General features: G+C 38.4%; 1 protein-coding gene across 1 annotated transcript; it reads right to left on the bottom strand.

Moving 5' to 3' along the window:
• Positions 1-472: 472 nt before the first annotated feature.
• LOC4342961 (nuclear pore complex protein NUP54) lies at positions 473-6,198 on the bottom strand. The gene is made up of 9 exons (XM_015789320.3): positions 5,658-6,198; positions 5,516-5,569; positions 5,357-5,416; positions 5,148-5,258; positions 1,812-1,877; positions 1,648-1,734; positions 1,448-1,549; positions 1,201-1,350; positions 473-1,101 (listed from the first exon to the last, which is right to left on the bottom strand). Exons 1-9 carry the CDS (start codon positions 6,093-6,095, stop codon positions 958-960), a joined length of 1,212 nt encoding a protein of 403 aa, XP_015644806.1. The 5' UTR covers positions 6,096-6,198; the 3' UTR covers positions 473-957.
• Between the last annotated feature and the right edge of the window lie 5,584 nt (positions 6,199-11,782).

Genomic DNA, 11,782 nt, shown 5'->3' with positions numbered 1-11,782 from the left:
CGTGCACATGTCAACTCGAACGGCATACATCATCAGCAGAAAAATCTTCAATTTTCATATTTGTAAAGATAAATATTATTAAAATTTGAAAAGTACCAAGATTTACATAATTTTACTTTTTTCTTAATCACTTTTTGACGTTACACACTGTGGAGGTCATCATTTTGCTTATTGACGGAATAAGCAAAACGACATATTTGCAAACCGAAAATAATTTGTAAATAAAACTTTTATATATGTGTTCTTAGCGATCTAAAAACAAATGCTGAAGAATAAATTACAACGAAAAAACCTCAAAATTAACTTCAAATTTAAAGTTGAAAATTCAAATTTTGGCTTAAGCAAAGCCAAAAGATGAGGTCGTATTGAAAGTTTATAGGAATCTTCCGAACTTTTTCGAATCTCACAATTCAAATTTACCTTTTTATTCTACTAAATTCGTAACCAATTTACCGATTCGAGTCAGCTCAAATCAGTTAAAGCCATGAATTTCGATTAGCTCTTCGCATTTTGAAACCTTGCATGCAGCCTCCCGGGCACATCACCAAACTAAGCTCCGTTTAAACCTACAACAATCTGCGACAATATATCGGATCTAGTCCGCAAAGACGCTCATCTAAATAATCTAAAATGTCATTATACAAGTGTTACATGCAGGCAATCGATCTCTGACTAACTCACGAATTTAAGAGGGCTTAGCAGGTGGCTGTGGTTTACACAACTGCCACAGCCAACATCAGATTTTGTCACACTGGTGACTTGTTTTTGCCGTCACCAAAACACAAACCGCCAATTCCACTATGGCCCTTCCAAACAGAACAAATTCTCGTTTAGTCGTTTGCAACGGTAGACGTTTAAGGTCAAACGTTCGTTTGGCTGCCATCTTTCCGACACTCTAAACCCTTGACCAAAGAAGGATCTCCTGCTTATGTCAATGCATTGAATGAAGAATTTGGTTTAGTTATACATCTTCAATGCCCTTCTCCCAACACTGTCTTCTGCCATGTCCGTGTCTTCCGAAAGTATTATTTCCAAGTCTCTTGTATCTCTTTTCATCACATTGCCCAACTTGGCAACAGCTTCCGTCTGTTGTTGTAAGGCCTGTAATAATGCAGAACGTTACATCTTCTGAGATGAAACAAGGCCTGCCATCTAAAAATCAAATACAAAGGAATCAAATCAGTCCCACACATAAGATACCTCAAGAAGCTCAGCAACACTCTGTTCGTCAACTTTCGCTGAGCTAGGAATATAGATAGGACCAGCAGTGCCACCAGCACTAGCAAGAAGGCGAGAAGTTGAAAGAAGATTATAAACTCTCCTGTGCAGATCACCAGTGGGTCCTTTTAGCTGTACACAAAGGATTCAATATAAAGAACTAATATGAGGGCAAAAGAAAACTAACCAGCCAAAATTAGAAATAATATGAGGGCAAAAGAAAACTAACCTGCTTTGCTATAACAGCCAGTCGTTCATACAGATCAGCTTCCTCCTTCGTTAGTGGAATACGATAACCCCGATTCTCTAATGCCTCCACTATTCTCATTATCTTTTTTACCAGTTCAAAAATGACAATAGTTAGAAACGTTGCCATGAACAATGAATTCCCACCGCCATTTTCAAATGAACATAGAGAAGAAATATCACCCTTAAGAGGCGTCTCTCAATAACCAACTCTTGCTGCTTCAGCCGTTGGATCCATGGGTATGTGTCAGCTTGGAAATGTCTTTGCAACTATAATTGAATCTTTGTTACACGAGATAAATGATTCTTGGGAGGTGCACATGAAAATTACTTGTATGAAGTCATACCTTTTTAACATTGTCGCGTGTCATGCTCAATCTATCAGAATCTGAGACAAGAACTCCATCTTGAAGCTGTGCACAGAAAAACAAGGGCTGTAGAGTCAACAGGTCTGGTCAATGAGAATTATGTATTTCATGGACTGACAAATGCACAACTACTGTAGAGTGGTGATTGTTACTAAATCTTTTTCCTTTTTTCTTTGCAAACAATAAAAGCAAATGGACTAGTGTAGAACGATGACTATTACTGACATCTTTTCATATATTTTTTTCAAACAAGAAATGCAAATGGAGGTGGCTAAAAGTACCCAAATAAAACAGGAACGGACAACAATCTATGGCTTGACATACAACAAATGCATACGAAGTACAATCTTATGTCTCCAGGGAGTGCAACCACCAAAAAGAGTCGGCCAATAGATCTTTTATCTACTGCTGGTAGCGGATAAATTGTTGGTCATTTGAATTATAAAATATAGGTTTATCTCCAACCACACGTCATATTTGCATGTGGTATAAAGAAGTCATCCAGTACAGCACCATATTTTCATCTTGGTAAAGGTTTTTACAAGCATCCTATAAAATAAAATATAGCACGGAAACACAGATATTGATTCAAATTTAAAAACCATGCAAAGCCCAACTTCAATGTAAAGATATTGCACAGACACTTTAAAGCAGTCCAGTTTTACCACCATCAAACGATTTATGAGAACTATAATGCTGCACACACAAATGAGCAAAAATGAATTGATGTCAGGACTACCCTGAATCACTTGAGTTCAGGCCAAACAATTGAAATTAATCACAAAGAAAATGTGCTAAAACAATTATTGCAGAGCATTATGCTTGCTACATTTTTGTTATTTCCAAGGGATACACCAGCATTTCAACAATTTGATGAATGCAACACGTCATGTGCCAGTAAGGAGTTACATCAGTTTGTCAAAAGGACATGTAGACTTGAAGAGAAGTTACAAATTCAATAATAAGAGGGATAAAATTATCGAAAAGACTAATCGGTGCGGACGCGCTAGATGCGTTCGTGGCACACAATTCCAGCACGGGCTGATGCATACGAGGATGGGCCTACTAGGCCATGTGTGCTGTTGTATGTGTCACGAACAGCGAACTTGCAAGGACTCAAGTTATATTGAGGTAATTAGTTGCTAATTGCAGTTTAAGAATTGACACGGTACGTGCATGCATGCATGTAGTGCAGTGTTATTAAGGCGGTATGGCGAAGTATGGCGACCCACCACCGCCTTACTGCCATAATGATAAGGCGTATGGCGTGACGACGCCTTAAGTGCATTGAAAAAATAGAAAGTATTAAGTAATATGGGCCCTAAAAATACTAATGGGGTACTCTATTCACCACAGCCCAGCCCAATAGTAGCACTTACCTAGCCTAGTCCAAATACTTTACTCTCTTAACCTAGCAAACAACATTTTAACCCTACCCAACAGCTTCCCTCCCAACAGCCGTCACCTCACCTTCATCTAGATCTCTCTCCCCCATTGTGCAGCACTACTGCAGGCTCCTCTCCTCCACCTTTCTTCTCTCTCCTTGTGCACGATGCAGCAAGCATACACCACATACACCATCATCCTACCCTTTCTCTCCTCTATTGCAGCCAGCAGCCTCCTCTCCTCCACCTTTTCTCTCTCATGTGGCACAGCAGCCGCAGGTGGTGCCTCTCTTGATCTCCCTGTACTCCCCATCAGCACAAGAAAGGGAGAGGGCGATGCAAGGGAGTAGGGAGGACCAGCAGCAAGACAACAGACTTTTCCCCTCTGCTCTTACCCTCTTTCCTTCAGTTTATGCCTGTAAGGCGGAGGTAGCCTATGGCGGAAGGACGCCATGCCCTTCTGGGAACGCCACGACGCTATAGCGACGCCTTAATAACCATGATGTAGTGTATGTGTGTATTTTTTTACCGTCAACAAGTTTGACCAAGCTTTTTTAACATAACATTGAATTTTAAATTTGAAAATTTTGACTAAATTTTTAGCCATGCCAACCATGCATTTACATATGTTGTCACTTGGGCCGTGGCCGAATTGGTCGCTTAGTTGATCGTGTCCATACCAGCCATGTTGCTTATCGGGGCTAACTAATGTGTATAGCGACAGGGCCGAGCGGGACATGCGCGCTAGTTCTCTAGCCAGTGCAGATGCCCGAAGTATAAGTCCCCTAACATTATGACTCGGATACATAAAGCTTTAAGCTATTTAAAATGCTATAATTTTTTATACTTCACTTTTTTTTCACTCCCAACCCCTACCACTTGTAGGATGATAACTAGATAGCAGCAGAAGTGTATGTAAACACATCTATCTATATATACTATACAGTTGAAACCCACTTAGTGGTAGTTATTGCTATAAAGCTACCACTTGAAATTGCACCATCACTAATCTTTCTCACCCTTAGATTGTGCTTTTCAAGCTTCAGATTATCACCTAATCTTCCTAGCCCATATTAATCAATGTTTGGATGTTCGATTTTAGGTACTTCTCAACAAATTTACAAGTTTCAATCCATATATTGTTGTTTTGCAACTGCAGTGTATACATAAATATCCCACAAGAACATGCAGGGTGTCATCTGGTAACCTAGATACAGAGCCAACCACTTGCATGAAAAAGTTGACATAAAAAAATATCTTGTGCACTTGTGATCCACAAGTCCCTTGCCATACTTCAAAATTAAATCTGGAGAATTGAACATCTAAATTTTAGCTAGTGGAAACCATCCCCTATTAGAAAAGTATGTATATGCTCAGAAAATATATCAGTAAACAAAATACTACAGATATGCATGTATGCAATACATCAACATGCATGACATTTATTAGTTGATTTAATTCAGGTCACCAGTTCACCATACATTTCAAGGAGGGTATAACGCAGCCAGTATGATAAAACAAAATGTTTTGTTTCTGAAATAGTTCAGCAGCCTAGCAGGCATTACCATTTTGTTCAAAGTCACCTCCCACAGAAAGAAATCAAGGTTTGATCCAGAAGTTGGGTAGGAAATGAATTTAAATGGAAAAAAAACTGAAAAACACAAACATTTTCTAGGCGAAATAGTCAAATGTGGTCAGCTTGTCAACGCAACTTGACATCTCCGAGAAAAAATCTTACCCTACTGCGGTATTAAAAAAAAAATGCAACGCAATTATAAATCACATGTTAGCATTTTTAATCAACTTCACTGGTTAAAACTTGCATACATTCTGTAGCCATATACTGAGGATAAAGAAAATAAGCGATTTATCTTAAAATATAATTTCTTCACTGAGTTCAGATAGAAGGTATCCAATCTAAATGCCGAACCTTAAGCCGGTAGGAAAGATCCTTAAATCCCTGCACGAGTTGAGGCCACAGCCTCTCCCTATCCGAACTATCCATGCCCTCAAGCTTCCCCATAGCTTCTGCCCACATGATCTACATCAACAAAGTAGCAAATACATATTAGTATATCCAACCAAAGCACCACAAAAGAAAATTAAAAAGTTAATTAAAACATTTATCGAATTCCTTACATCAGATGCCGCAACTGGCTTCACCCGTTGTGAAGGCTCTGTAACACTAAACAACAGATGCTGCCGGAATAAAGAGACCAACAAGTCAACCAAATCACATCAAATCCGAGGCTCATTCCCAGAGCATAAATGGGAGCACAGCTAGAAGGAAAATCTCACCCTGAAAGCATAACGAGGGTTTCCAGGATCCTCCTTGTACGCATCCACGATAGCCTTCAGGCATCAGAGAGCACCGAAATTGTGAGCCGTTTCGGTGTTCAAACAACAAAAGAAGGCCAAGATTTCAGCTAGGGTTGCGGACCTGGATGTCACGGTCGGAGGGCGAGAGCGGGAGCGGCGCGACGGGGGCCATCTGGGTGGTGATCTGCCCGCCGCCCCCACCGGCGAACCCGAACGGCGACGGGGACGGCGTCATCTGCTGCTGGAACCCAAACGGCGATGGCGACGGCGACGGCGCCACGCCGAACGCCGGGGTCGAGAAGGGCGCCCCGAAGGCAGGGGTCGAGGAGGGCGCGCCGAACGCCGGGGTCGAGGACGGGGTCCCGAACGCGGGCGCGGTGGAGGGGGTGCCGAAGGACGGGGTGGACGACGGCGCGCCGAACGCCGGCGTGGAGGAAGGGGTGCCGAAGGCGGGGTTGGTGGAGGGCGTGCCGAATGCAGGGGTGGAGGAAGGGGCGCCGAATGCCGGGGTGGTGGAGGGGGTCCCAAATAGGGGCGACGAAGCCGGGGTGCCGAACATGGCGGCGGCGGTTGCCGGCGGCGAGGGTTGGGGGGTTTAGGGTTTTCTCGGGGCGTGGGGGATTGTGGAGATGGCCGAACTGAGCGGGTGAAGGGAAGAATGCGGGGGAGCGGATGCGAATTTCGGAGATTTGGAGGTGTAACTTGTGATATGCTCAACTCCGGAAGAATCCGATTTGTAAAAAAAATAAAAATAATAAACGAACGGTCAAATATTTCAAAGGTTTTGCTAAATTTTTGGCGACACGTTTTTTGGTTGACTACAGTCGGGTTTTTTTAGCCATTGAATTGGTTTTTATAGGATTCGTGCTAGCATACTTAATTACGCATAACTAGTTGTGTTTGATAAGTTACATTCATATCGATATACAGTGGCGGACGCAGGATTTCGATGATGGGGGTACAGACCTACCAAAGCATCGTCTATTGAGAAAAAAATGAAGTGCTAACATGGGTTACTAGTGCAAATAAAAATGATTATTATAGAAATAACAAAATAGCTAAGAAAAATTTTATAATACTATTGGAAAGCATGATTTTGTGCTTAAGAATGGGTGTTTTGAACTATCAAACAATATTTTACTTGTTAAATCACAGTAGATTGTAAAAAATTTGGGGTACAATTGTCCGCCCTTCCATCGGACCTGCTGCCCAACACGCCTCGCTGGTCCGCCTCCATCGCAACTCCATTGAGCCTCCAGTGTTCTTCCATCTGGCTTTCATGCGCCATGCTGGTCAGACCCGAATCGTCTCAAAGTAGCATTCTTGTTTCCCCATTAGTTCTATTTTCTGAATTTGTTGTTGATCTAAATAGTGCCTTGCAGTGGCCATGTTGAGGTAGCGACTGCACTAATGCATAAGAGTGTCTTGTATTTGCAGGTCTCTATTCTGCAACAATCGCTATTATGTATTATATTTCTCCTCAGTCCTCAGATTGCTTCAATGGATAATGTAGGAAGCCCTATACTGCAAAATTCTGCAATGACAAAATTTTCATGCTATTTTGTGGATGCTGGTGATTGGGGATTGCTATTCGTGGAGTAAAAATGGTTTTATTTTACTTCTGTTAGGGCATACTCTTATATTGTTCTTCCGAGGTACCTGATGTAGCACTTGGGGTTGAGTACATGGCCTTTAGGTGAAGATTATTCTCATTTGCAAGTGGATTATTCTTCTGAGGTAGGTCGACCTATTGCATAATTGCGTTGTAGCTTCTAGCTATCCTAATTGATGTACTTCTTAATTTAGTCATGTATTTGATTGGAGGTTATATACCTGACTTCGATTACCACAGATAGAAAAGGTATGCGATATGTAGAAAATATTCTTGATGTTACTATGACTTTGTCGAACTATTGTGAATATTTGATTTCCTTATATATTTACTAACAAGGTACATAACATATCCACACAAACAAGATACATTATTCTTGCTCTCAAGAAAAAAAAATGATTCCTTTATTCAGTGATTATGCTTTTCCTCTAGAAGTCATTATGTACAATTTCATTCGTTTGCAAGATATTCAATGGAATTTCTATGTGAATTAATTGTTGTGGGTACGAAGGTGCACTTGACAAAGGTCAAGGAGAATTGGTGGACTAATCAGTATGGCAACTGATGGTGAACTAATTAGACTGTCTTATGTTTGGTTTTAACAATTCTATTGTTTCAGGCTACCCAAACTTCAGACATAGAGGCAGAGGAGCAGGACCACATGAAATCCTTAGATGATGAGCATGTCTCCATGCCTATCCAGGATGTGGATTTATATGTGGTGGTAAGTTGTTATTGCATACTGCCTAAATGCGTATATGTGTCAGACATGATTGAAAGATGAGCCATGATGGCATTGCATTATTTTTACATTGTATTTTTCCAATAAGTGCAAGAATAGTAACCCACATATCGATATCGATTAGGGGCAATACATATGGCTCAGTACCAGACTTCTGTATTTCAACCTGATCGATAGATGTAGACATGTATTTTGTATTGTATTTTAATTTTGTATATAAATGTATATATGTCTCAGTACCAGACTTATGTATTTTCTATGTAATTTCACACATTTTACTTAAAAATGTATAAATTCATGCATTAGGGTTCAAAAGAATACATCTGAGATTTGACTGATCATAAATAGCCTAGCCCAACATGAAAAACTAATTGTTAAAGATATGTATTCTATATTTCTATAAGGCATTATGCCACTGATAATCAATTGACAGGCTACTGCTGAATTTATGTCAATTGTGAGCCTTAATGTGATTCAGGTCAATCATCTCCTAGATATGGCCTACTTCAATGGACAATACAGGGAGCCCTGTATTGTATAATCCATATTTATGATTTCTCACATATTTGGATATTTCAATTGCTTCACTGTATATGACAACATACAGAAGGCTTATAGTGAGTTATAAATTGACTTTGACATCTGATTTTTATACTCAGTTTAGGCAAGTAATTCTGATTTTCTTTGGCTATGTATCCATATAGAACGTAGAGACCGGATTGATTTCCATTATCTAAAAAAAGAATTCTGATTTTCTGATTAATGTGATGACTGCGATCCACCATTTGATTTATGTAGCTAGGCATGCTAAAAAAACTACCCCTGTGAAGTGTACAATACAAGCTTATAATCCGTATACAGATACGCTAGGCATGGAGGGAAGAGAACGGAAGAGGCCCTTACTAGATGGCTTTTGGCTTTGAAGAAGCTCTACGAGGAGGTCAAGGAGATTTTATTCTTTTATTTCATTGATTGGCTTCGGGTTGATGTATCTAATTTCATATACTCCATAGGCACAACATGAAGATAATATCCATACGTGCAAGATTATTTCTTTACTTTTAGTTTTTACTATTTTAACTAAGATGATTGTTCACTGATCAGGTAAGGGCTAAGACCTATATTTGAGTAGTATAAACCTAATAAATGAAATCAACTTGGAGTATGCAGGAGTGAAAGGCATGGAACAGTCCTAATTCTGAATACAAAACTGAACCCTTTCTCTGTTCTAGGAATTTGAGTGTTTACCTTTTCATTACCAAGGCTTGAAATGCTTCCAATGGGCAACTGGTGGTGAATGGATAGAATTATGGTGATCTCTTTTTTCCTGGGTTGCCTTCACAATAACCTGTCCAAGGCCAAAATCTTAAAATCATTATTTAGAGAGATATTTTATTGAAGCACAATGTGTTGTGTCCCCAACCTCTGCCCCAGGGGCATGCAACCAAATTGCATTCCATGGATATAATAATTTTGCCTTCATATTGGCTTGTTATTTTTCAATTTTGATTGGCATGGTCCAGCATAGTAGTACTTTTTAAAATTTCACAAATACAAAAAGCTAACTACTATTTTTTCTTGATATTGTTTGATTGTACTTTTGTTATCCCCTTGACTTTTTGTTTGGCAAGCAAATCAATGACATGTTGAAGAATACTATCATTGTGTTGCAGGTTCGTGGCACCTAAGTGGTCCTTATGTGTACAAGGATCAATCTGCTGATGATATAAAGACTTTGGGCTGCTACTAAAAAAATGTGTAACAGGTAACCTCACATCTTATTATGACATAGCTGGCAGAAAATAGATTGAACTGACAGTCCAGTATCACACAAGTATAAGACCTCATCTAATATAAAGATCTATGGTTGCCAATTTTTCTTTTTATCACGAATTGACCCATTGGGTTGCTTCTCAGTCGTTCGCTACCTGTAATATCATAATTGATTTTAATCTGAATGTTCTTATGATGAGACCTTTTTCAATGGAATAAGTTCATTTGATTTCTAAATGCATCCTTGCTTGATTGATCTCTTTAGCACAATCTGGTGATACGATGCATGCACTTTTTAAGTACAGTGCAATGGTTTGTTTTGAAACAAACGAGTTAATTGTATATTCAATTCTTCTCATTATTCATACTCTCCACAATTGTTCATTAAAATCACTTTGTTTAATCAGATATGCCTATCGGGTGACTGCCTGTAAGTTTGGGATTACATTGGCTAAGTATCATTAAGTGTAACTTTGTTTTTTTTAAAAAAAGAAGAAAGCTATTTTAAGACCAGGTTGCAATATATGTTACTTAGAGTTACGAGCTAGCTGATTTTTTTCTAGAAATATTGCAAGTTTTTTATGTTTTCTAACAAAGCTGATTGACCATGTTATGCTATTTTGTCAGGTCCAAAGGTTCATAAATATATATATCTACAACTCCACTTTATTTAAAACTTTTAGGAGAAGTTGAGGATCACACATTCACATATTTATAAGTGGCCATTGCTTATACAAATGTAGGGACAAATTTTGTATGATCAGTAGCATCGGATGATCAAAGTGCCTTTTGTGTCCATTTTTCACATGATCTTCAACCCTGAGTTTTTTTCCATGTCTTATCCTTAATCCATACAACGGAGGACCTGTGTATTATTGTATCTTCAAATGTGTTTGTATTTCAATGAAACATGGTTTGAATATATGTTTATTTATTCTTTATTTATGCGAAATGAATTGCGCAATTTAAATTTAAACTTATTCTTGTTGCAATGTTAGTCATATGCTCTCAAATTAATTCATATTTCCATGACGTGCCTTGCACGTGCACGATTACTAGTACTTAATTACGCATAACTAGTTGTGTTTGATAGGTTACATTCATATTGATATACAGTGGCGGACGCAGGATTTCGATGATGGGGGTACAGACCTACCAAAGCATCGTCTAGTGAGAAAAAAATGAAGTGCTAACATGGGTTACTAGTGCAAATAAAAATGATTATTATAGAAATAACAAAATAGCTAAGAAAAATTTTATAATACTATTGGAAAGCATGATTTTGTGCTTAAGAATGGGTGTTTTGAACTATCAAACAATATTTTACTTGTTAAATCACAGTAGATTGTAAAAAATTTGGGGTACAATTGTACCCCCATGTCCTACTGTAGGTCCGCCACTGTTGATATATTGATATCTAGATTCATTAACATCCATATAGGAAATACTAAAATAATATACATTCTGAAACAGATGGTGTACTATTTTTTTTCTTAACTACATGCACTCGATCAAGTATGAGTGGTCTTGATATTTGTATCGACCAGCAGAACATATATTTATATGTTAAATGTAATTAAAGTATAAATATGTAATTAGTGTATATTAATGGCGTCATATTTTTCACCATAAAATAGTCGGTATATATTTGCATTGTAAGTTCCTAAATTACATATGTAATTTCATTATATTTACAATGTAACTCCGAAAATTACATATGTAAGTTCTAAAATTACATATGTAAATGATCTTTTAATAATGGGCTCTGTCCAATACTGGGACTGACTGACTTTATACAGAGATAGAAAAGGCGCAATCCAATCTCTTTTTGAATCGGATATTGGATAGGCTAAGCTAGGTGTAGCCCGCTTTCCAAAATTACATATATATGTAAGTGATGTGTAAGTGGGGTTTACATAAGTGTGGTGTAACTATTGTATAAAATTTGTATAAATATATAAATAACTTGTATAAATATATAAATAACTACCTACCTAGCTACCTTTAATTAGCTAGCCGGCTTAACGCTGCGCTTCACGAATTGCAGAGAGGATCAAGTTGCTAAAAAAAATCTAACGGTAGCACGTGTTGCCATAATTTTAGCTAAACCATAAATCAT

This window comes from Oryza sativa, chromosome 7 (genome assembly GCF_034140825.1).
Source record: "Oryza sativa Japonica Group chromosome 7, ASM3414082v1".
Lineage (NCBI taxonomy): Eukaryota > Viridiplantae > Streptophyta > Magnoliopsida > Poales > Poaceae > Oryza > Oryza sativa.
The sequence above is the reverse complement of the archived record's forward strand: the minus strand, read 5'-3'. Positions and strand labels throughout refer to the sequence as shown.

Bases quoted from the DNA above. Each gene is read 5' to 3' on its own strand.
- LOC4342961 (XM_015789320.3), bottom strand. From the start codon at position 6,095: ATGTTCGGCACCCCGGCTTCGTCGCCCCTATTTGGGACCCCCTCCACC. The intron at 5,259-5,356 runs GTAAGGAATTCG...TTGTTGATGTAG, and splicing joins AGCCAGTTGCGGCATCTGAT to ATCATGTGGGCAGAAGCTAT. The intron at 1,351-1,447 runs GTTAGTTTTCTT...CTTTGTGTACAG, and splicing joins TGGCTGTTATAGCAAAGCAG to CTAAAAGGACCCACTGGTGA.